Source organism: Coccinella septempunctata, chromosome 5, assembly GCF_907165205.1.
Source record: "Coccinella septempunctata chromosome 5, icCocSept1.1, whole genome shotgun sequence".
NCBI lineage: Eukaryota > Metazoa > Arthropoda > Insecta > Coleoptera > Coccinellidae > Coccinella > Coccinella septempunctata.
The window spans coordinates 39,881,645-39,902,815 of record NC_058193.1 but is presented as its reverse complement, the minus strand read 5'-3'; the positions used below and the strand labels follow the sequence as shown (position 1 = coordinate 39,902,815).

Sequence of the window (21,171 nt, the reverse complement as noted above, 5' to 3'; positions counted from 1 at the left end):
TTTTCGCCGGCTAAAGTTTTCGTTTTTATTTATCGATAAACGGAAAAAAATTAAGAAAATCGGAATTTCCTAGGACATCAGAAGAAACCATAGTATCAACGGAGGAAAGCTAACTTCACGTTATACGGCTCAGACATGGGCGTAACATTCGACTGGGCATTCACGAGTGAAACAATTTCACTCTTAAACCAGAAAACAACTAGTATTGTTTTCAAACTATTGGGGAAATAAAGAAAACAGCTTAAAATACTTAAAAACTTTATTCCTTGAAGTACATATGAAATTATAAAAATATAAATTTATTACTGGACGGATCAAGATAAATGTCTACATTAAACTCAAATTGCTGAAAAAAATTCAAAAACATGATAACAATATCTGGTTATAATTTTTTTCCAAGGACGGAATAAAACTTTCCTTTCAAAGACAATTTGCAAAGGAAATAATCATCATTCATGCTAATTAAGACAGTTTAAAAATGATGTAACGTTTTCATATTGAGAATGCATCAAATGAATTCTCAGTCAATTTTTAAAAAATACATCTTATGTTCTTAACATTAAAGCTCATTCAGGCAGGTACATATCCAAATGTTCGAAATAAATTGTCCTATTTTTTCACAACACATGAACGACAACAAAATTTTAGTTGAACCTCTTAGAACCTGTAACCAACAACTGTCAATATAGAACCCAAAGTCAAAATAAAGGAGCTGCACAGACTTGAACTAGATCCTTTGAGGCCAAAATTGAACACGATAATAGCATTATCAGTTTCTAACCACGGATTACTACCGTCATCAAAGTGCATCGGACAAGCATCACCTGAAAACCAAAGAAAAAATTCGAAATTTACTCACTTCACAACTCCTCCATATAACTTACGTTCTCTCTCATACTCCGTCATTTCGATTGCTACCGCAGCACCTTCAGTATAGTTGTAGGACCTAACATCTTGGTTTAAATCACAGAAAGGTCCAATTGCTGAAAAATGTTACCTTCAACTTCAGTTGCACTTGAAAATATTTTCATTACCTTGAGACATGAGGACTTTGTTCAAATCGGCCCTCTGATACACCCAACATTTGTACTTTGAGAATGGATCGAGTTCATCGTAAGTGATAAGGTAAGATTTGAGGTTCTCTTTCCAGTAACCGATGCATTTCATTTTGTAATCTGGGTCACCTATACGAAAAAAAGAAAAGGAATAATGTCCTCTATGACGCTACCTGTCAAATCTGTGGTGCCATGTTTTGACAAATGAACACAGAAAGCAAGATTGTTCTATGTTTCTATGTTTTCTTTTGACATTTCAATATAAATCAATAGAAATATTATCAAGTAATAAAAATCAAACTTACTGTAAATGTCAACAGGTCTTCCCAAATGGTCAACTGACAAACAATAACTTTCATCTATAGCCATTTCTTTCTGTTCTGTATCGCATACAGACAAATCGGATATGTACTCTTTACAATAAATCTCCGGACGAGGACTCTGGGTAACACCACCCAAAATTCTGAAAAAAAACACAGAAAGGTAATCTTTCTATGCGAAATCATAACTAATATATCCTGTACCAACCTTGTTTGGAAAGGAATGTCTCCTTTTTGTGTAAAATTGAATTTTCCGGCAACCGGACATCTGATAGGTACAGGATTTTTCTTCAGGAACAGCTCGTACTTCCATTTTTCCTTGTTAGGGAATTGAACCCACGAACAAACCGTACTGTAATCGTCTTTGATAACAGCCACACCTTTCCTGTACCTTATTATGTTATGATGTTGCGGCACAAAGTCGAAACACACATAATCTTTTTGACTGAAAAAATTCGCAATTATCATCTGTTGACGAACGTTCTGTTCCGTTTCCTCACCATCCATCCACGGTAAGCCTAGCCATCATCACCCTTGAATCTCTAATTTCCCGGCAAGCATAAATAGTTCTCCTGTATCGACCCTCATCAGGGTAATAAGTTTCAATGATGTGAGTTTCATTGATATAAACATCTGCATCGATATTAGCAGTGTTAATCCATTCTCCTGTAAAATTTTGGGGCAACCGACAGGCGGCATCGACAACTTCTGCTTTCACTGAAATTAAAATAAAATACATCATATAATTTTCTAGATCAGTGCATAGGCCAAAATTTGAAAAGTTATTGTACCTGGTGTTACATGTAATCTTTCAGGACTCTTTTCAACAGTTTTCAACGTATTACATTCTGCTGTGATAGACACACCAAGAAACAAATCGTCGTCCCTATTTTTCAAAAAGCACCTATACTTCTCGTCTTTCCTAGATTCCTTAGTATTTGCAACAGCAAAATAATGGTTTTTCCCAACAAACCAATCCCCTAAACACGCAAATTCTACAACTGTAAGAAGAAATTTACATTAGAATTTTTCATATCGTCATTTGTGAAAAAATCAACAAACCTCCATCGAATGTTCCCGTCATTCCCTCACATTTTTTGTAGGTTATATTGAATCTTTGATTTGTGATGAAGAACTGAGTTCCAGCAGTCTGACACGACCTGATTTGTGCATCAGGATGTTTGCATTCACCCGTAAATTTGAAACGATTCTGGTAAGCAAAATTCCAAACCCCTTCCAAAGATGAACGACAATTGACTGGGACATAAGTCTCAGAGAACAAAGTAATGATTGTTTGATGAGGATCTAAGTCTTTACAAACATATTCTACTGTTGCTTGATGCTCTGGTATATTGATACAAGGTGCTAAAATATAATGAGTTATTAGAAAAGCTAGTAGTTTCAGAAATAGCATACCTACTTTCCATTTTTTCTAATACATTTAAAGTTCGAACTAAAAACTTTATACACTTGAAGCACTCTGTACTTTCCCTGAATACCATTGTGTAGTTGACATTATAGCTCGCTCTCATATCAATGCATTTCATTTTTTCACCTCTCCTCATCAGATACTCTGGGTCCATTTCAGTCATGGTATTCTGTTTTTCCCAAGAGAACCATGCTCCTCGCATGATTTTGGGTATGGTACAATTAGCAAAAACTCCTTCACATGCTGAAATTATGGGTGGATTATGGATTAAGATAACTTTTATGATAAACTGATCAACTAACCAAAAGCAGCTAATAAGAGAACAATTATTTTCCACTTTTCCATTTCTTTAACTGAGTATCTAAGAGATACCCTTCTACTGCTTTCTTATTTTTATATTCGAGGTATAAAATTTACAAATATAACAAGTATGTATAAAAAAAATGTACGTTGGAATAGAAATTTAAGAAATCATAATGAATGAATAATTAATCAATGAATCATAATCACAGATCAAAATAACAAAGATTTCTATGTTCTGTCATTATATACCACAGAACAAAAAGGTATTTTTTTCTGTGACAGCCACCATAGATCAATGAAACCATAGACCAATCTCCTCCACTGTCTTTTTTGGGAGAATGGTTTTTTCACTTGAACGTAAAAATTGCAGTTCAGTGTTTTGAAAATCGAATCAAAATTTTGTCAAGATAAAATTAACATCACAACACATAATTTGGAAAAAATTTCAAAATATCTATGAAAATGTACTTTGATTCATAAACTTCTATGACCTAGGCTGATTTGCCGATATGTTTTGTTTATACATCAATGTCGATAATTTATCGAGAATTTTATTCCTAATATATTAGAAGAATTGAAAAACTTGAAATCAGCAAAGGATTCAAAGAGAGAATTCTCAATTACACAGATATGGATTTACCTCAGCCCCCTCAAGGTAAATAGTTATACCGATCTGTTTCAATGAATTGTAGGTTAAATCATATTCATGATTTCAGATACCGAATTGAAAAATATAATCGACAAATTGGCCCAATTTGTCGCTCGAAATGGCCCCGAATTTGAACAGATGACAAAAAATAAACAGAAGGGGAATTCAAAGTTTCAGTTTTTATTTGGCGGGGAATATTTCAATTACTACCAGTACAAAGTAACAACAGAACAAGCTAGTAAGTGAGTGATGTATATTTTAAGAGTATGATTACAAAATTTCATATTACAGTTTATAAGCAACAACAAGCTTCTGGTAATACAAATGGCACTAATTGGAACGCTTCCGTTTTGAACGGATCAGAAATAGAAACTTTAAAACAACAGCAAGAGTCCTTGAGAGAACAAATAAAGCAAAGTGAACAAAATTTGTCCGCCCAACATGCTGTTCTTTTGCAGCAACAGCAAGCACAAGTCGAACTGGCGGTATCAAAAGCTGAGACTGATGCGCTACAGGTGGAAGCGGAAAATTGTAACATATTTTTGGAAGATATCTACAATTTCCTCCAACCTATAATTGATAATTGCACAAAGGATAGCATCAGTAATGGAAAGAGTTGGATATTACAACATGCAACGAATAGAGAGAAAGCGTTTTGTATTCTACATTGCTTACTCAATAAGTGAGTCTGTTATTTTTTTTAAGTTCAAAATTTTAACTAGTGCTTTTCTTAGAGTGATTCAGGGATCGACATTTCAACAGAAACTCCATGTGATATACTTGGTGAATGATATTATGCATCATTGGTGAGTGTTAGGAAGTTTATACTGAATAATTTATGTCGATGTTGATTGAATTATTTTGCAGTGCCAGAAAAAGTTCTGCCGATTTACGGGCAGCGCTAGAAGATACAGTTGTTCCTATGTTTTGTAACGCCAATGTTGGCGCCACCGAAGAGCAAAAAGTTAAGTTGGATAAACTACTAAAGTTGTGGGAAACTAAGTTGAATTTCCTCAGTAAAGAATTGATTGAACAAATGAAGAGTCCCGTTCTCACTTATCAGGATTATCAGACGAATAAGATGGCGAAATACTCTGAAGAGATCAGTAAGTAAAAAAAAGTCTTATTTTCGAATCTATATGATATTTTTTTTAGATACACTGGCTCAACAAACCAAAACAACTTTCGATAACTACCAAAGTCAACACCAAGCGTATGTTTGTCACGCCATGCAGCAGATTATGGATCTGCAGCAGCAAAAACAGGCTTTGGAACAGCAGCAACAACAGAGTTTACAGAGCACTCCGATACCTACGCAGGTAAGAATCTTTTTAACAAGCTTTTGGGCAAAAATCATCCTGTAATCCGATTTTATTGGTAGTAACATTTATTCTTTCGTTACAGCAACAAGCGACATCAAACAACCTGATACCGCTGGATAGCATACAGCAGTCGATCCAGCAACAGCAGCAGCAAGTGTCCGCCCAACCCCATCCTCCCCCCCTGGACAACAACGTCCCGCCCGAGTACCCGAGCCCCCAGGTCAACCCCCCGACCAACGCCCTCCCTCCTCCCGCGCCCCCCGAGAACTTCATCAACCCCTCTTACCCGCCGCCCAACCTCATCCAACCGCCCGCCAGCGGCGGCATGGATCATCAGTTCACGCAGCCGCCGCCCGGTTTCTTCCCGCCGCCGGGCGTCTTCCCGGACTTCTCGAGGCCGCCGCCCGGCTTCCCGCCCAAACCGGAGCCGCCCGTCGAGGAACTGGTGCCCACGTTCGCCTACTACGACCTGCCCGCTGGACTCATCGTGCCCCTGATCAAGGTATTTTTTGAGACGGTGCATTTTTGTGTCGGGTTTCGAATATTTTCGATAATAAAGACCTGCAAGATGGAAAAATTGCTACCGAGTGTTGTTTTTGCTGCGGTCGAGGAATGACGGGAATTTTGATGGGGATTGTCTGTAAGAACGGCTCAAAACGCTCCCTGAATAGCTTATTTATTCCATTTCAACAGGAACAGGAAGTGAAAGGTCATTTTTTGACAGTTTGCGGAGGACAGTCGGCCATTTTGGGCCCCTCTTGTCAACTGTCAAAAAATGACGTTTCATTTCCTGTCAAAAATGACGTTTCACTTCTTGTCAAAAATGACGTTTCACTTCCTGTCAAAAAAGACGTTTCACTCCCTGTTCCAGAATCCGCCTAGTATATACTACACCTGCGTATCGAATTTTTATGTCAGCTAGTTGAATTCCCTTAAAAATTATTATTAGCTTTACTGTACCTCTGATTCTATTGATTCTTGGCCCGTTCCATAGAAAATCAACGGAAGTTTCCGTTCAGCTGACAATATCAGGAAAATTCACTTCAAGAAATCGCCTTAGATGGCGCCCTTGCCCAACACCTTTGAATTTCTGCATAACCATTGTTTACCCCTCTATGAATTGTATGAAATGATTGTTTTTCCCAAGATTTTACGATGGGATCGCTTGACATGTTTAATACTTTGAACCAATCCGCTTTTAGTTGGAAGACACTTCGTATAAACCGTTAGATCCAAAAGATATTAGGTTACCTCCTCCTGCGCCACCGAACGAGAGACTTATAGCAGCGTTGGAAGCTTTCTACGCTCCCCCAACCCACGAGAGACCGAGGGATAGGTAAGTTACGAACAGAAAAATGAATGATTTTCATCCGAATTCTTTTATTGTTATTATTATCTCCGATATATCGTATTTGGTGTCTTCATTTCAAAATTCTTCGGATGAAGCGAATGGTTGCTGGATTTCGACGTGATCTTTCGGGTTACATTTAATTCTACCGTAGCTTTCGATGAATTACACATTATTAGACCAAGTCCTTCGAAGATGAGTCAGGCATTCGATAGATCACGGTTGAAATGCCAAAAACTAACCAAATCTGCTTCATTTTGAGATATTTTTGCCTCTTGAGATCTATCAATAGTACAAATAAGTTTTCGCCATTATGTACTGTCAAAATTCCCCGCGAATGAAGCCCATAATTTGTTATCCAACGTCAAAACTCATGATATAATCCATCTGTCAATGTCATCTTTCATCTGTCAATGTGATCTTTCATCTGTCAATGTCATCTTTCATCTGTCAATGTCATCTTAACTTAGTGGCCCCATCTTTCGCGAACAGCGGAGACTTCTCTGTACTTCTGATACATCATCCGGCATCGACTGACCAAATGGTCAGTCTTTGACATGTCCGCCGGTAACTAGACCGATTGAACTTTATTCTGGCTTGTGTAACAGCGAAGGGTGGGAGAAGCTAGGTTTGTATGAGTACTACAAGGCGAAAAACAACGCCAAGAAGGAGAAGGAGGAGCAGATAGCCAACGGCCTGAGGGAGAAATCGAGGTCGCCCAGTCCCGTCGTGATACCGGTCATGAGGGAACCGTCGCCGCCGAGGAGGAGGTACACGAGCAAGTCGCCGTCTCCGCAGCCGCCCGCCTACGCGCCCCATCGCGGCAGTTCCAAGAAGTCGCGGTCGAGATCCAGGTCCAGGTCGAGGTCGAGAAGTCCGAAACGCAGGAGGAGATCGGGCAGGAGCAGTCGCAGGAGGAGCCTGTCAAGGTCGCCGTCCAGGTCCCCGGTCAGGCGATCGTCGAGGTCGCCGGTCAGGAGGTCGCCAACGCCGCCCCACCATCACGGTTTCGTGTAAGATAACCTTTATTACCCATATTCACATTGAACATAGACATATAGACATGTCTCTATGTCTATGACATTGAACAACGAACATTGACATGGACATAGAGGCAGACAAAGAGTCTCTATGTCTATGACCTAAACTCACCATGATCATCGACATAGACATGTCTATGACCCTGGTCATACATTTTCACGACAAGAAAGAAGATTCCGAGTAGGTCTCGCAAAAAGCCGCATTTTTCAAAATGGAAATTAATCACTTCACAAAAAAATCTCTAAAATAACCAATTTTCGCTCCGTTTCTCGAATGAAAATCATAGAGTTCTGACGACTTACTAAAATAATGAGGGGACCACAGACGATTTAAGGCGTAAAAGCGGTGTACGAAAATGAGGATTCTTTCCATTTCGAGCAACTTCCTATCGATTATTAAGCGCGAATATCTTCTCGAAGAACCATAAAAAGTTTCAAAGCATAGGCATTTTTCTATTTCCGAGAAGAAATGTTTCAAACATGCGACATTCTAACATTTTCTTTCGCGACCATTACACAGCCATAGAGTATAATTAATTTGACCTGCTTGACAGCTCCGGAAGATTCTCGGGGTGAAGTGAAGTTAGGCATAGACATGGGCGTAACATTCGACGGGGCATTCACGATTGAAAATGTAAAGTAATTATTTTCTTTCGATTTTAACGTGTTTTTTTCGGTTTTTCTTTTACGAGGCAAGAAAACAGAGACATGTCAGGGATGGTTTCATCCAAACATTTCTTGTTGCAGCGGTTCCAGTTACATGAGGAACGAACTGCAAGAACTGGATCCAACGAACAAGGGTCATCAGATGCTGAAGAAGATGGGTTGGGGCGGCAGCGGCCTGGGGGCCAACGAGCAAGGTATAGACACGCCGATATCGGGAGGTGACGTTCGCGATAAACAGGATCAGTTCAAGGGCGTCGGTTGCAACTTGAACGATCCCTACGAGAACTTCAGGAAGAACAAGGGGGCCGCTTTCATAACGCGAATGAAAGCCAGAGCGGAGGAGAGGGCGAACGAGAACAAATTCGTCGATTACTGATGTCGAACTCGCGGTTATTAAGTTGTTGATTAGGTGCGAACGTCCCGTCGCGAAGGAACCGCGAGTTGTCATCGAGATGACTGTTCTTCTTGTAGATTATTTCAGGGTGCAGTTATCGTGGCATCAGTATATATAGAATTTTCGTTTTATTTGTCCTATTTGTTCTTCACACACAACTATATGACTGTATACATATTTCTAATGTCTAGGCGACTTGCAGGTTCTTGATGATATTTTATAGTTTTGAAATTTTAGAAGAGTACATCATGGATTAAAAGAATTTTCGAAATGTTGAATTATGCCACTTTTTTTCCATTGTAAATATGGTAATTTTGATTTATGTATATTTGTATGTAATTAAATATTCTCTTCATATAAAGTGGTTTAAACAGGAAACCTTTTTGCCTTCACTAGATTTTCATGTGCGCCTATGCATCAAATTCGGTAATTGACGTTATAACACGTTTTCACTCAGGTCAATAATTATTACGAAACATAACAGTCTCTGGATATTTCGGATTTGGAAATTCAATAACTTGGGGGGGATATAAAAAATTGTTAAACTTCTCATCTTTATATTTAATATAACCATTAAACTGTAGAAACAGTTGAAAGAACAATACACCGTATAAACTACTATAAATATCGAATGCAGATAACCGATGATGGTAAAAAAGTTGTAATAAATTCAAAATAGTTAAAGTACGGAAACTTGAGCGGTGGCATGGTATCTAATAAACTGTCCACTAGTTCAAGTTTCCTACTATAATAACAATTTCTTCACATTTTCTATATGGAACGAAATAGATTTAGAGTAGTTCAATCGTCAGCTGTCATGAAAAAATTTATTCAACGAAATATAAACTATGGTCGAGAAAAACAGGTTATATATATCGAGATGAAGTTACAAGATGAAATGTCAAAGGTGATAAAATTTTAATAGTACGATTAATGCTTTGGAGCCTCTTCACTGATGCCCAAAATTTCGAGTAAAAGTCAGAAATAAAATATAAAGTCAATACAGGTGACTAGCGGAAAGGTTAAAGACAATAGTCCTATCACTCTTGAGAAAAAAAATGTGAGGAAATCTCCTTTAAACGTAAGATTCAAAACGGCAGAAAGCTCGTGGAGCTTTTATTGTTAGGTTGGTTTTACCTTCTCCATAATCGAATTAACGTAAGCTTCGTGGATTTGTCGGGTAAAATCGGAATTATTCCTAAGCAAAAATATAAGGGCTTGAGCTAACTGCTTCTCGGTCAGTAAATCTATGCCGTCTGGTGGATCTGGTTGATTTAACGCTGAAGCCTGAGATGCTTCCAACTTATCTTTGTAAGAAGTAGGTGTTGTAAACATCATCGGTGTCATTAGAAGAGGCTTTGTATTTTCCATGAATGATACATATGGGGATGTGCCTAATATATCTGTGGTATCTTCACACATTGACCTACTCTTCATCTGGGATGATAAAGGTGAATTATTTTGTAAAATTCCTAAACTTGAACCTAAACTACTCTCAGGAATTCCATGGCTATCGCTTCTACCAGGTATTGGAATAGGTACTCCTTTCTTTTCAATACAGATGAATGGTTTTTGACTTGTCTCCTGTGGTGTTACAGACCTCTGTTGTTGCTTTTCAATATGTTCAACAGAATGGGCTGGATTTGACATCAGTCGTTGTAACACATGACCTGAATCCACTGGTTTTTGAGTTGTTTTAGTACTTGCCTTGGCAAAAAAGTCTTGTACACTTTTGGAAGTAACATCAGTTAACCTTGGTGTTGATGCGAATGGTTGCACTGTACTTTCCTGTCTTGTTGGAGTTCTATTAAATTCTTGTTGAGCTTTGGTTAGCAAACTGAAAATGTCTACACCATTTTCCTTCTTGTTTACTTGCTCCGACGAGATTTCCTTCAAATTTTCCATCACTAACTCGATAAGAGAGGTTACACTAGTGCAGTCTTCTCTGTTAAAAAACCAAATGCCGAATATCTTGCTGCTTGAATTCTTGTAAAGTAGAAAGGGTGTTTGCAGCTGGTATTCAAATCCGTTTATGATGGGTTCTATAACATTATTAGGATCCAGACGATTCATAAACAAAATACTGTGGAATGGTTCGCCATTTCGACTATAAATAAAAAGAGCACCTTCAACTCCAGTTTTTTCCCATTCGTTAGTATTTGTATTGAACCTGTACAAGGCAACGTGAGATGAAGTCGCTAAAATTTCTTTAACGTATGGATCTATTCTTTTAACTGAAGCAAAACTTATACGCAATGATGCAGCTTCGTTTTCGTCCATCATTCCGACACTGATATGTGTACTGCGTACTGTGACGTGTATTTTTTGGAATTTCTAAATAGTCCTTACGACTGGAGAATTTAGTTGATCAACAGTAAAACACTTCTGTAGTAATTTAAGGCACAATTATCTTTTATGCTGACACAGCAAAGGTATATATACTAACAATAATTTTGAAGAATTCAAAATTTCGCAGTATAACCTATAATGTGTACTGCACATAACGAATTTTCTGTTGCGATACACCTGAATCAACGCTTGCAAACCAGAGCAGTTAGAAATTTTCGAGATCTGTAATCAATTCTTCATATTTGTCGATGATAATTGAAAATTTAGATTTGCTGTTTTCAAAGTGGAAGTTTCCATATTTTTCAAAATTTTCACTTCATCAAATTTTTACTGAAAACTTTTCTATGGTTGTCGGTTTTTTAGATTAGTTTGAGGTTATGTTTGTAAATTGTACTTTGAAAAACGATTGGCATAACTAATAATTTTTTATATTAGTTGTACAAAGAAGTGATTCAAGTCTTTTATAGTAGGAGTAAATAAGATCTCAGACATGACTTGATTTTAAATACATAAATTAATAGATTTCCAATAATACATTCATTAGTTTCAAACCACAAGAGATTTGTAAACATGTCTAGGTCTATAAGGGCAGAAACTCGGAGCCGAGCTAAGGATGATATAAAAAAAGTAATGAACGTGATAGATCGTGTACGCCATTGGTAAGTATTTTTAAAAATTATACTTTCTTAAATTGTGTTTTTCGATATGCCAGTGCAAATCTAATCCAATTCATTTGTAACGTTGAGTGATTTAAAAACGAATTTATTTCTAGGGAAAAAAAATGGGTGACTATTGGTGATACAACAATGAAAATATATAAGTGGGTACCAGCAGCTAATAGCGAGTCAAAGAAGATTCACAAACAGAAAGAAATCAATAAAGAGAATATATCTCGCAAACATGCTGTTGATAATTCTAATTCCAACTCGAACTTCAGTTTAGCTGAGGATTCCAACACCTGTGAGTATTCATTAGCTTTTATATGCATTTATGAAGATCATATTTAGGTGCAGCATATTTTCATTATTATTTCCAATATAAATCGATGAAAAATATTAAAGTTTTGTCATTGAGCAGGTTTTTCAACCGGAGGAGATTCTCAAGGACCTACAGATTTCTCTTCATCTCATATGACATTTTCAGACGACTCCAATTCTCAAGGCAGTGAAATGGCTGTGAAGACGCTGAAACCAACTGACTGATCTCTTTTTGATTCCTTATGTGATGAAAACCTTTAGAATAGAACTTTCAGTTGATAAGTTGGTGTAAATTACTTATTTCATTTCAAGAGTTTCTGATCTTCATTTTTGAAATATTTTATTTGAACTTAACATGTATAGTAATTGTAATATTGCTTCCACGTCTATGTACTCATGTCTCTTAGAATAAATATATAAGATAATGTGAAACTTTTTTGTGTCATTTTGTTTGAATCGCCTCAAAATTTCTATAATGACTTTTTCATATTTCAGAGGAATTAAGAGGCTTCCTAATTACCTATTTGATGAACTTTAATTGAATACGATTCCATGAACACATAACAAGGAATGATCTCCAAGAATAACATAAAAATATATTCAGGATCTGCCGAAATTAAGGTCAAACTTATTTTTGTATAAGAGAGCCCCCTGTCTTGCAAGTTTGTCTGCCTCTTCATTCCCTTTTTCACCTGAGTGACCTCGGATGTGTACCTAAAAAATTATTCCTTCAATTTGGGAAAAACTTGAAATTATTCAAATACAAAATTCTAATGATTAAACAATGAAAAAATAAAATGAAACACTACCCAGTCAACATGAGTCATTTTGTTTCTAATGTTATCCAACTTCATTAAATCTTCTTTGTTTTTCACATCTCCACCAGTAGTAAGCTTCCAGTTATTCTTTTTCCATTTTTTTATCCACTGTGTAATACAATTGATGGTGAATTGGGAATCTGTTTTCAATCGAACTTTACGTACTCCTAAAGATAAAAAACTCTGCTCACTCCATACATTTGCATCAAGTTAATTTCAAATATGGAAATTGTAAGTTATACTTACCTTCCCTATAAAGAAGTTCTAAAGCAGCCACACAAGCTTGAATTTCTGCAGTATTGTTTGTAGCTTTCCCTTGAACAGGTCGGGATATATTTCTAAAAAAGAGGTTCATTTAAATATACCTTAACTTTTTTCATCACTTACAATGGATGGTCATCCCCAAACCAAACTCCTATTCCCGCTTTCGCACTTGCTTTTCCATTATTCTCACATGCCCCATCTGTATACACTACCACATAATCTCCCTCTTCCGTAAACGAACTAGAAAGTTTGCTAATTTTAGAAAGATTCGATGGATGTTCTGATTCATCTGGGAAGAAATCATCAAGACTATCTTCACTACCTTCACGTTTTCTTTTAGCTTCCAAAGCATCGTCATGAACACTGCCAGTTGATTCGAATCTTTTTACCAGTTCTTGAATTTCTGTTTTTTCTATTTTAACGATGCCACAGTTTTTCAATGCATTCAGGGTATGAATCATACATTTGTGGCTCTCATAAAAATTACTTATAATTTGCACACGTTGTGCAGTAGTAAATCTCTTCATGATGATGACTGATAATCCAGTATTCAATAAGAACCTCCCCAAGATAGGAAAATAAATATTTAACATCAACAGCCAGCGATGCAATCAAATCATTTAAAAAAATCACTGACACAAATCAAATTTGATCAAAGGTTAACTTCTTTGATAGAAGGACAAAAGCACAGAACATCCTCAACATTTCTGTGATTTTGTTTATTTACTTTACTGTGTTTGTGTTTCACATCAACAGGAATCAAGATCAAGTTTAATATTCAGAGCTACGTCGACAGAAGAAATAATTACTCATTTAAACAACCTATTGATTATTAACTTTGGCCTCATCAACCATAGTGAGAAATAATGGGTGATAATGCGAAGCAGATCAAAAGGTACAGACGAACAGATGAATCTGATGATTCGGAAAGCGACAACAATTACGTACCTTACGTGCCAGTGAAGGAAAGAAAAAAACAGAAACTTTTAAAACTAGGGCAATTAAAGGAAGTAGAATCACAAAAATCAAAATCCAGCGAAAATGAAGACGAAGATGATGAATTGTGGAGTAGGAAGAATAAAGTATCTTTACTAGACCAACACACTGAGCTGAAGAAAATAGCTGAGGCTAAGAAAGTCAGTGCTGTAGAGAGGCAATTGAAAAAGGAAGAGGAGATATTAGAAATAGTAGCTGAGAAAAAAGCCCTTATGGGTGTTTCAGAGCTTGCTAAAGGGATACAATACAACGATCCTATTAAAACAAGTTGGAAACCCCCTCGTTATATTTTAGACTATCCTCAAAGTAGACACGACAAGTTGAGAGAAAAAATGCGAATTCTTGCTGAAGGTGAGGATATACCACCTCCGTTGAAAACATTTAAGGACATGAAATTGCATAAAAGTATTATAATGGGGCTGAAAGAAAAACACATTAAGAAACCCACCCCTATACAAGCTCAAGGAATTCCCACAGTATTATCTGGTAGAGACATGATAGGTATTGCCTATACTGGTTCTGGAAAAACATTAGTTTTTGTTCTACCCTTAATAATGTTCTGTTTGGAGCAAGAATATAAATTGCCATTTGTTAAGAACGAAGGGCCTTATGGCCTAATTATATGCCCTTCTAGAGAATTGGCCAAACAAACGTTTGATATCATCCAGTATTTCTGTTCTTTCACACTGAGACATGGCTTGCCTGAAATCAGATGCTGTTTAGCTATTGGTGGCATGCCAATCCAAGAAGCTATAGATATGATTAAAAAAGGTGTACATATAATGGTTGCTACTCCAGGGAGACTGATGGATATGCTAGAGAAAAAAACCGTTCATTTGTCTGTTTGTCGATACTTGTGTATGGATGAAGCTGATCGTATGATCGATATGGGTTTCGAGGAAGATGTAAGAACTATTTTTTCATACTTCAGGGGACAGAGACAAACGCTGCTCTTTTCTGCAACCATGCCAAAAAAAATTCAAAATTTTGCAAGATCTGCCCTTGTTAAACCAATAACTATAAATGTTGGTAGGGCTGGGGCAGCATCTATCAACGTAATTCAAGAAGTGGAGTATGTTAAGCAGGAAGCTAAGATAATATACCTACTGAACTGTCTACAGAAGACAGCACCTCCTGTCTTAATTTTTGCAGAAAAGAAACAAGATGTAGATTTAATTCACGAGTACCTGCTTTTGAAAGGAGTGGAGGCTGTGGCCATTCATGGAGGCAAAGATCAAGAGGAACGTTCAAGATCTGTTGAAGCGTTCAGGAGTGGTAAGAAAGATGTTCTTGTTGCTACCGATGTGGCTTCCAAAGGATTGGATTTCGAAGACATAAAGCATGTCATCAACTACGATATGCCAGATGATATTGAGAACTACGTACATCGTATAGGAAGAACTGGCCGTTCTGGAAACAGAGGTTTGGCCACCACCTTCATTAATAAATCCACTGAGGAGTCAGTCTTGTTAGATTTGAAGCATTTGCTGATGGAAGCGAAGCAGAAGGTACCAGCTTTTCTACTTGAGCTTTGTTCAGAAAATGAGAAGTTCCTGGATCTTGGCGACGAGAGAGGATGCTCTTATTGTGGTGGTTTGGGTCATAGGATTACAGATTGTCCCAAGTTGGAAGCCCTGCAGAACAAGCAAGCGTCAAACATTGGGAAAAGGGATTATCTCTCGAATACTGGGGCAGATTACTAAAATTGCTTCACCATGTTTTCAAATTTATTCTTATTGCTGTACAATACCTTGTGATATAACTGTAAATATTCTAGAGATGTAAATAAAAGATTAAATTAAAATATGGATTATTAACAGTTAATGAAGTTGTTATCAAAGATAAGTTAAGTCATAGAGTAACAAGTTTTTCTTTGCTTAAAAATAAAAACTTTCGTCACAAGAAGAAGAAACTCTTCTCCCGATGCTTATGTCACTTTTACCTGAAAAAGGTTAGAACCAGAGACCTTTCCCTTTCTCTATGGTTAGAACCAAAGAAGAGATGAAGCAAAGAACAAAAAGAAATCTTTGTCTATGACAGTTAGGTTCCACAAATTCGAATTCCAAGTTATTAATCTCGATTTAATCTCATTTTCATTGTTATTTTGGATTGTATGCATGTAATAAATATTCCATAATGAATAGAAATGTACTCAAAGTTACCCCTAGAACCAATAAATTCAATGGAGCTTCTAAGTGTTGAATCGATAGTTTTCTGATTTTGTTCGATTCTTGAACGAACTTGAATCTGACTCTTCTTTCATAACCTTCTCGTATTTTTCGATGGAAACCGAATTCGCTGATGTAACTGAGGTGTCTATTGAAGATGTACAAGAAGGGGTGTCCTTTGGGTAGCAAGCACGCAATTCGCGATCCAAAATCTGGGGGCTCTAACCTATGAAATAAGGATCTACCTTCGTTATCCAAAAATGAGGACACATTTTTTTTTGCTTTTTCGTCCAATGTCAAAATGGCTACATCGCCGGTTGACACAGTTTGGTTAAAGCATAAGATTGATGTCTGACAATCTTCCAACGGGTATTTCGTTTCTTTAATGAAAGCTTTCGGCAAGTCTTCATAGGGAGCTATCAGTTTAACCTGAAATTTTTTTATTTGCGTAAACGTAATAGCAGATTTGCTATACTCTTTTCCAGTTAAAAGATAGAAGAATCTGCTCTTGTAGGCGACGTTCATTATGAACGTCAAATATAGAATGCAAATTATCACTATCGCTTCCCCAAAAAAGATCCTTTTTTCGATGTAGAAACTTTGTTCAATCAATGATATCAACACCTTCACAGGATATGTGAAGAAGAAATTCACCCGAAATCTACGAAAAACCCCATCCATCACTGCCCAAATCGAAGAAATCAAAATGACTGTGACGCAGAGAATCATCCATAAAATATATGAGAAGACCTTGATAGGAAACATTTTGACGGGAACTAGAGCCGGCTCTGGCACGTACCAAGACAGGGTATCGAAAATATAGATGTTGGTTAAGTCGGAAGAACGATCATTTTGTTTCTGGTACATCCTGTATAATATATCGCACTTGTGTTTAACCACCATCTGCTTCTTTTTGAACTTTTCCACTGGACAAATATACTTTATTTTCACTTTCAACCTGTTTAATATGAAGGATATGAATTCGTACTCTAAACCTCTATCGTCGCATTTAGATTTTCTTCTTATGTGACATACGTGGATGGTCCAACCTTCCCAGAAACTAGCGAAGTAATGATTATTGGATATTTGGCTCAAAATCCTCCAATTCTTATCACTGTCGCATTTTCCAACATGCGAAATTTCAGTGTCGAATTCAAGAATGTTTTTTCTTCGGTAGGATAAGACCGTTGAGATTGTACCTGTTTGAATGTCGTAGTAAATAACTCTGGTGATGAAGAATGAATGCAGAGTTTTCAGTACTTTCTTGAAAGTATCCTGGCCACTTCCGAAAAAAATATGAAGTGCCCTCTGTTTGATGAAGCCGGTATCGAACAAACGATCGAAATATTCGGCTAAATCGATCTTATCCAAATCAACCAGAACCGTATCAGGAGGTGTTGGAAACTTTACTCCTATAAACCTGCTAGAATTGAGTTGATCATCCCAATAATTCATGAAAACTGGATGGTTTGTTCGTAGATATCCTCTCTCCAAAATATTAACGTAAGTTTTCTCGCCAAAGCTTCCATATATGATGCTATCAATACATTGGTTTAGATAAAGGCTAACGTTCAGTAGAGGCATTAAAAGCATGGCTTTGACGAACGCTTTTTGTACTTTATAAAACGAACTCAGTTAGTATAGTGGACTGTAACCATCAAAAAAATTATACCTAGTTCTTTTCTTAACGCATTATGAAAAATATAATATCGGATGAATATATAATGGCTAAACTTGCGAACTAATAAGTATTGGGTAATGTTATTTTAATGGTTCCTATCAGAAAAAAGGCGCCATCTATATCTATATGAATACTCCCTTAGAAATTCTCACAGCATCGGACTTCTGCTTCAGGATTTTATATTGAGATTTGAAAAACACAAATTCAATGATATTTATGCTTTATTCCACGTTTATAACTTGAACCACCGATGAATTGAATCACTTTTTAGATATTCGAAGGTGAAATTTCTAAAATTCTTATACTATCGAAGAACACGCAAGAAATGAAAAGTATCCGTCTAAAATTCGTCGATATACAAATTTCACGAGGCAATAAGCATACCTAACGTTCATCGTTCTCTGAACCGTTAAATGTCCAGTGGATAATATGGGTATTTATACAAGGTGGACAATTATCCACCAGAAATCCAATAAAAAACGAAATGTCGTGAAAGCGAAACTTCTAAAACGGAAAACATGGTTAATCATCTGACTATTATTTGTCTGATCGTTGTTCACATCGCACCACTGGGTAATTCACGATTTGATTCGCTGAAAGAAGAAAGAACACTTCTTCAGTCTAAGTTATAAACTCACCTATTTCACGTTCTGAAAGGATGCTTCATTCTGTATATTCGTATCGGTGGAATTTATCCAGAGTTGCAACGACAATTAATATGTTCATTGTTGCGCTATTTGTGACTCAATTCAGTTTGTCCTGGTAAGTAGCTTTTCTGATAGGTTTCTATTGTATTGATTGTTGATTACCAGTAGTTACTAAGATCGTTTCTTTGCTCATTCAACCTTCAGGGTTCCGGTTTGAACAGAACACCGTATATATTATGGATACAACGAATACTAATGATACGAAACAATATGATCGTCATTAAACACAATTAAATTCGAAATTTGGAGCCAAAGAATTGTTGAAATGTTGAAACTTCAATTGTCTGCGAAAACTTTCTTGGCATCAGGTTTTTTCTTCTATAATTCAGAGCCATTCCACGTTTTGTATTAACTGTATGGTATTTAAACGATCATATTTACGGTTTTTGTCAAGTCGAGATAGTTTTATAATGCGCCCTATTATGAAACGACATAATAATTATAAACAGATGAAGATATTTCGAGTAAAAATTATTTGTAACGCTAGAAAACATCAATAATATCCACGCAAAATTCTCTTTTGGTAGAAGGAAATATATCTCTTAATTCCAGGGCACACATTAGATCTCCAGGAGTATATCAGCTAACACCCCCTATCGACCACGCAGAAGGTCCCACTTGGGATCCTCGCAGAGAGCTCCTCTTCTACGTGGACATACATTCGGGGACAATCTTCAGCTACGAGCACTGTAGTGGAAAAACGCATTCCCTATCTTTATACGGAGATGTAACACCAATCGTGCCATCTAAAAGGGAGAACATATTTTTTGTGGGCTTGAATAGATCACTGGTCGCCCTAGAATGGGATGGTAAAAATAAAGTTGGCAAACAGAAGATCCTATCTACAGTTTCACCCCAATATCCAACCAGCAGGTTCAACGACGGAAAGGCAGACAAGAAAGGAAGGCTATGGTTTGGTATGTTCAAATTGAAATTGAAAATAAATGCTTTGAAGTACAAGGATTTTCCAGAAAATCTTCATTCAAGCTTTTCTGCGAAAAATGCTTAATCTAAGAAAGTCAATTTTTTGTTGAATCTGCTCGTAAAACTCAAAGCCTACTTTGAATGCTTGCAAATTAAGAAACCCTGGTTTCCAATGGGGTTCGTTAATCTGAGTCATTTCTTGCAGGTACAATGGGTTATGAGAACTCCTCTGGCGTCCTTCCGGATGAAGGGCTTCTCTACAAATTCACCAAAGAAAGCTATGACAAACCAACTCCCATCATAGCACCGGTGAACATAAGTAACGGAATGGCTTGGAACAAGAAAAATGACAAATTTTATTACATCGACACCCCTACTCAGAAAATCGTTGAATATGATTTCGACGTTGAAAAGGGAGAAATCAGGAACAAACGAACGGTCTTCGACCTCAGGAACCAGTCCTTTGTTACAGGTTACCCCGATGGCATGACAATTGATGAAGACGACAATTTATGGGTGGCACTGTATAATGGGGGTGCTGTCATAAAAATTAACCCAAAAACTAGGAAACTATTACAGGTATTTAAACGTTTCGTAGAAGTAATTTGTATAATAGTGACGTGTAGGCTAGGCCTAATTCTCAGACGAAGATGTATTCAATTTTTTTCAGGTTGTAGCTATACCAGCCCTGGCTGTAACTTCGGTAGCATGGGGTGGGCCAAAATTAGATATACTATACGTGACCACATCAAGATTTGCTTTGAAACCGGAAGAAAGGAAGCAGCAGCCTGCTGCTGGAGCAATTTTTGCTATTACTGATTTGGGCACCAGGGGCTTACCTTCATATGAAGCTGATATAATCGATTCTATCTAGATTTCATTTCATAATTCTATTATTGAAGCCATACTCTAACGTTTGAGTCTGATAAAATTTTAGCCAAATTTTGTTCAATGCTATTGTGTGCAGATGGTGCCAGCCAGGCACATGAATTATAAAATAAGAAGAAGATGTATTTACAATTATTCTATGAATGGATTTACTCTGTGAACCCAAATTATTATAACCTCCAAAATAAATGTCAATTATCAAAATAAAAATTATTTGTATAAATATATTTTTATTAGGCTTTTCAATGAAAGTATCTGAATAATTGAGTAAAGATCGATTCAATCTTTTCAGCAATTATTAGTTTAATTATAACACCTATCGGAATTCTGCGTAACTATATTTTTCAGCAAAACATTCAAAATGAAATTGTCCCAAATTCGGACCTTGAATGCTTGGAGTGCTGCAATAACCAAACCTCATAGATATACTTACACTAGAACATATCCCACAACCCTTGTAAATCCCGATGGGTCTTCTTATACTATTAGATATTATGAACCTCGACAAATCATAACGGTGAATGCTTTGATTACCTCTCCGAAAACCCTCACTTTCGAAAAGAAACTATAATAACCAATGATTTAATTTTTTTAGTTACCTCTCAACATATGGACTTTGAGTGAAGCTGAGAGAAAAGCTAAATTAGAAATGAGGAAGCCGAAGAGTCGTGTGAAATACCAAGATGATTTGGATGATTCTTATGATGCTAGTAAATATCTGAAATATGTGCAGAAAAAGAAATAATAGAGTTATAATCAAAATGTAGTGTTATTTTCAATAGTTATAATAAAAGCTGTAAGGTCTTTTAGAGTTCAATGGTTATTTCAGAGTGAAACCTTATTAAATATAGTCAATAGATGGATTAATAACTT

At 36.7% G+C, this 21,171-nt stretch overlaps 8 protein-coding genes across 10 annotated transcripts; 5 read left to right on the top strand and 3 right to left on the bottom strand.

Moving 5' to 3' along the window:
• Nucleotides 1–245: 245 nt before the first annotated feature.
• On the bottom strand, nucleotides 246–3,324 carry LOC123313882. Of its 2 annotated transcripts, XM_044898975.1 has the most exons (11): nucleotides 3,107–3,324; nucleotides 2,796–3,047; nucleotides 2,438–2,740; nucleotides 2,167–2,376; nucleotides 1,876–2,092; nucleotides 1,584–1,820; nucleotides 1,361–1,518; nucleotides 1,035–1,184; nucleotides 885–983; nucleotides 723–824; nucleotides 246–664 (listed from the first exon to the last, which is right to left on the bottom strand). In XM_044898975.1, exons 1-11 carry the CDS (start codon nucleotides 3,147–3,149, stop codon nucleotides 645–647), a joined length of 1,791 nt encoding a protein of 596 aa, XP_044754910.1. In that variant the 5' UTR covers nucleotides 3,150–3,324; the 3' UTR covers nucleotides 246–644. The 2 variants fall into 2 exon arrangements, with proteins under 2 accessions (XP_044754910.1, XP_044754909.1); XM_044898974.1 differs by having other exon boundaries at nucleotides 246–824.
• A 275-nt stretch (nucleotides 3,325–3,599) lies between these two features.
• LOC123313429 (calcium homeostasis endoplasmic reticulum protein) lies at nucleotides 3,600–8,883 on the top strand. 2 transcript variants are annotated; one of them, XM_044898312.1, is made up of 10 exons: nucleotides 3,600–3,762; nucleotides 3,824–3,994; nucleotides 4,048–4,438; nucleotides 4,491–4,562; nucleotides 4,624–4,862; nucleotides 4,912–5,075; nucleotides 5,164–5,580; nucleotides 6,281–6,414; nucleotides 7,035–7,439; nucleotides 8,214–8,883. In XM_044898312.1, exons 1-10 carry the CDS (start codon nucleotides 3,738–3,740, stop codon nucleotides 8,506–8,508), a joined length of 2,313 nt encoding a protein of 770 aa, XP_044754247.1. In that variant the 5' UTR covers nucleotides 3,600–3,737; the 3' UTR covers nucleotides 8,509–8,883. The 2 variants fall into 2 exon arrangements, with proteins under 2 accessions (XP_044754247.1, XP_044754246.1); XM_044898311.1 differs by having other exon boundaries at nucleotides 5,161–5,580.
• A 183-nt stretch (nucleotides 8,884–9,066) lies between these two features.
• LOC123313305 (mRNA-decapping enzyme 1A) lies at nucleotides 9,067–11,023 on the bottom strand. Its single transcript, XM_044898134.1, has one exon. It carries the CDS (start codon nucleotides 10,807–10,809, stop codon nucleotides 9,649–9,651), a length of 1,161 nt encoding a protein of 386 aa, XP_044754069.1. The 5' UTR covers nucleotides 10,810–11,023; the 3' UTR covers nucleotides 9,067–9,648.
• A 234-nt stretch (nucleotides 11,024–11,257) lies between these two features.
• LOC123313307 (B-cell CLL/lymphoma 7 protein family member B-A) lies at nucleotides 11,258–12,284 on the top strand. The gene is made up of 3 exons (XM_044898136.1): nucleotides 11,258–11,534; nucleotides 11,648–11,835; nucleotides 11,953–12,284. The coding sequence occupies exons 1-3, from the start codon at nucleotides 11,446–11,448 to the stop codon at nucleotides 12,075–12,077; spliced, it is 402 nt and encodes a 133-aa protein (XP_044754071.1). The 5' UTR covers nucleotides 11,258–11,445; the 3' UTR covers nucleotides 12,078–12,284.
• Nucleotides 12,285–12,368: 84 nt separating this feature from the next.
• Nucleotides 12,369–13,601, bottom strand: LOC123313306 (ribonuclease H1-like). The gene is made up of 4 exons (XM_044898135.1): nucleotides 13,058–13,601; nucleotides 12,917–13,008; nucleotides 12,662–12,837; nucleotides 12,369–12,566 (listed from the first exon to the last, which is right to left on the bottom strand). The coding sequence occupies exons 1-4, from the start codon at nucleotides 13,525–13,527 to the stop codon at nucleotides 12,453–12,455; spliced, it is 852 nt and encodes a 283-aa protein (XP_044754070.1). The 5' UTR covers nucleotides 13,528–13,601; the 3' UTR covers nucleotides 12,369–12,452.
• A 76-nt stretch (nucleotides 13,602–13,677) lies between these two features.
• LOC123313868 (ATP-dependent RNA helicase abstrakt) lies at nucleotides 13,678–15,734 on the top strand. Its single transcript, XM_044898949.1, has one exon. It carries the CDS (start codon nucleotides 13,801–13,803, stop codon nucleotides 15,631–15,633), a length of 1,833 nt encoding a protein of 610 aa, XP_044754884.1. The 5' UTR covers nucleotides 13,678–13,800; the 3' UTR covers nucleotides 15,634–15,734.
• A 2,473-nt stretch (nucleotides 15,735–18,207) lies between these two features.
• Nucleotides 18,208–20,403, top strand: LOC123312819 (regucalcin-like). Its single transcript, XM_044897323.1, has 4 exons — nucleotides 18,208–18,541; nucleotides 19,039–19,403; nucleotides 19,616–19,989; nucleotides 20,081–20,403. The coding sequence occupies exons 1-4, from the start codon at nucleotides 18,438–18,440 to the stop codon at nucleotides 20,282–20,284; spliced, it is 1,047 nt and encodes a 348-aa protein (XP_044753258.1). The 5' UTR covers nucleotides 18,208–18,437; the 3' UTR covers nucleotides 20,285–20,403.
• A 98-nt stretch (nucleotides 20,404–20,501) lies between these two features.
• On the top strand, nucleotides 20,502–21,107 carry LOC123312820 (39S ribosomal protein L55, mitochondrial). Its single transcript, XM_044897324.1, has 2 exons — nucleotides 20,502–20,815; nucleotides 20,894–21,107. The coding sequence occupies exons 1-2, from the start codon at nucleotides 20,660–20,662 to the stop codon at nucleotides 21,041–21,043; spliced, it is 306 nt and encodes a 101-aa protein (XP_044753259.1). The 5' UTR covers nucleotides 20,502–20,659; the 3' UTR covers nucleotides 21,044–21,107.
• Nucleotides 21,108–21,171: the final 64 nt, after the last annotated feature.

Bases quoted from the DNA above. Each gene is read 5' to 3' on its own strand.
- LOC123313882 (XM_044898974.1), bottom strand. From the start codon at position 3,149: ATGGAAAAGTGGAAAATAATTGTTCTCTTATTAGCTGCTTTTG. The intron at 2,093-2,166 runs GTACAATAACTT...TTTTAATTTCAG, and splicing joins AAGATTACATGTAACACCAG to TGAAAGCAGAAGTTGTCGAT. The intron at 984-1,034 runs GTAATGAAAATA...AACATTTTTCAG, and splicing joins CAAAGTCCTCATGTCTCAAG to CAATTGGACCTTTCTGTGAT.
- LOC123313429 (XM_044898311.1), top strand. From the start codon at position 3,738: ATGGATTTACCTCAGCCCCCTCAAG. The intron at 3,995-4,047 runs GTAAGTGAGTGA...TTCATATTACAG, and splicing joins AGTAACAACAGAACAAGCTA to TTTATAAGCAACAACAAGCT. The intron at 4,563-4,623 runs GTGAGTGTTAGG...ATTATTTTGCAG, and splicing joins AATGATATTATGCATCATTG to TGCCAGAAAAAGTTCTGCCG.
- LOC123313305 (XM_044898134.1), bottom strand. From the start codon at position 10,809: ATGATGGACGAAAACGAAGCTGCATCATTGCGTATAAGTTTTGCTTCA.
- LOC123313307 (XM_044898136.1), top strand. From the start codon at position 11,446: ATGTCTAGGTCTATAAGGGCAGAAACTCGGAGCCGAGCTAAGGATGAT. The intron at 11,535-11,647 runs GTAAGTATTTTT...ATTTATTTCTAG, and splicing joins ATAGATCGTGTACGCCATTG to GGAAAAAAAATGGGTGACTA. The intron at 11,836-11,952 runs GTGAGTATTCAT...GTCATTGAGCAG, and splicing joins AGCTGAGGATTCCAACACCT to GTTTTTCAACCGGAGGAGAT.
- LOC123313306 (XM_044898135.1), bottom strand. From the start codon at position 13,527: ATGTTAAATATTTATTTTCCTATCTTGGGGAGGTTCTTATTGAATACT. The intron at 13,009-13,057 runs GTAAGTGATGAA...CCTCTTTTTTAG, and splicing joins TTTGGGGATGACCATCCATT to AAATATATCCCGACCTGTTC. The intron at 12,838-12,916 runs GTAAGTATAACT...TTTTATCTTTAG, and splicing joins AGAACTTCTTTATAGGGAAG to GAGTACGTAAAGTTCGATTG.
- LOC123313868 (XM_044898949.1), top strand. From the start codon at position 13,801: ATGGGTGATAATGCGAAGCAGATCAAAAGGTACAGACGAACAGATGAA.
- LOC123312819 (XM_044897323.1), top strand. From the start codon at position 18,438: ATGCTTCATTCTGTATATTCGTATCGGTGGAATTTATCCAGAGTTGCA. The intron at 18,542-19,038 runs GTAAGTAGCTTT...TCTTAATTCCAG, and splicing joins ACTCAATTCAGTTTGTCCTG to GGCACACATTAGATCTCCAG. The intron at 19,404-19,615 runs GTATGTTCAAAT...CATTTCTTGCAG, and splicing joins GAAAGGAAGGCTATGGTTTG to GTACAATGGGTTATGAGAAC.
- LOC123312820 (XM_044897324.1), top strand. From the start codon at position 20,660: ATGAAATTGTCCCAAATTCGGACCTTGAATGCTTGGAGTGCTGCAATA. The intron at 20,816-20,893 runs GTGAATGCTTTG...TAATTTTTTTAG, and splicing joins AACCTCGACAAATCATAACG to TTACCTCTCAACATATGGAC.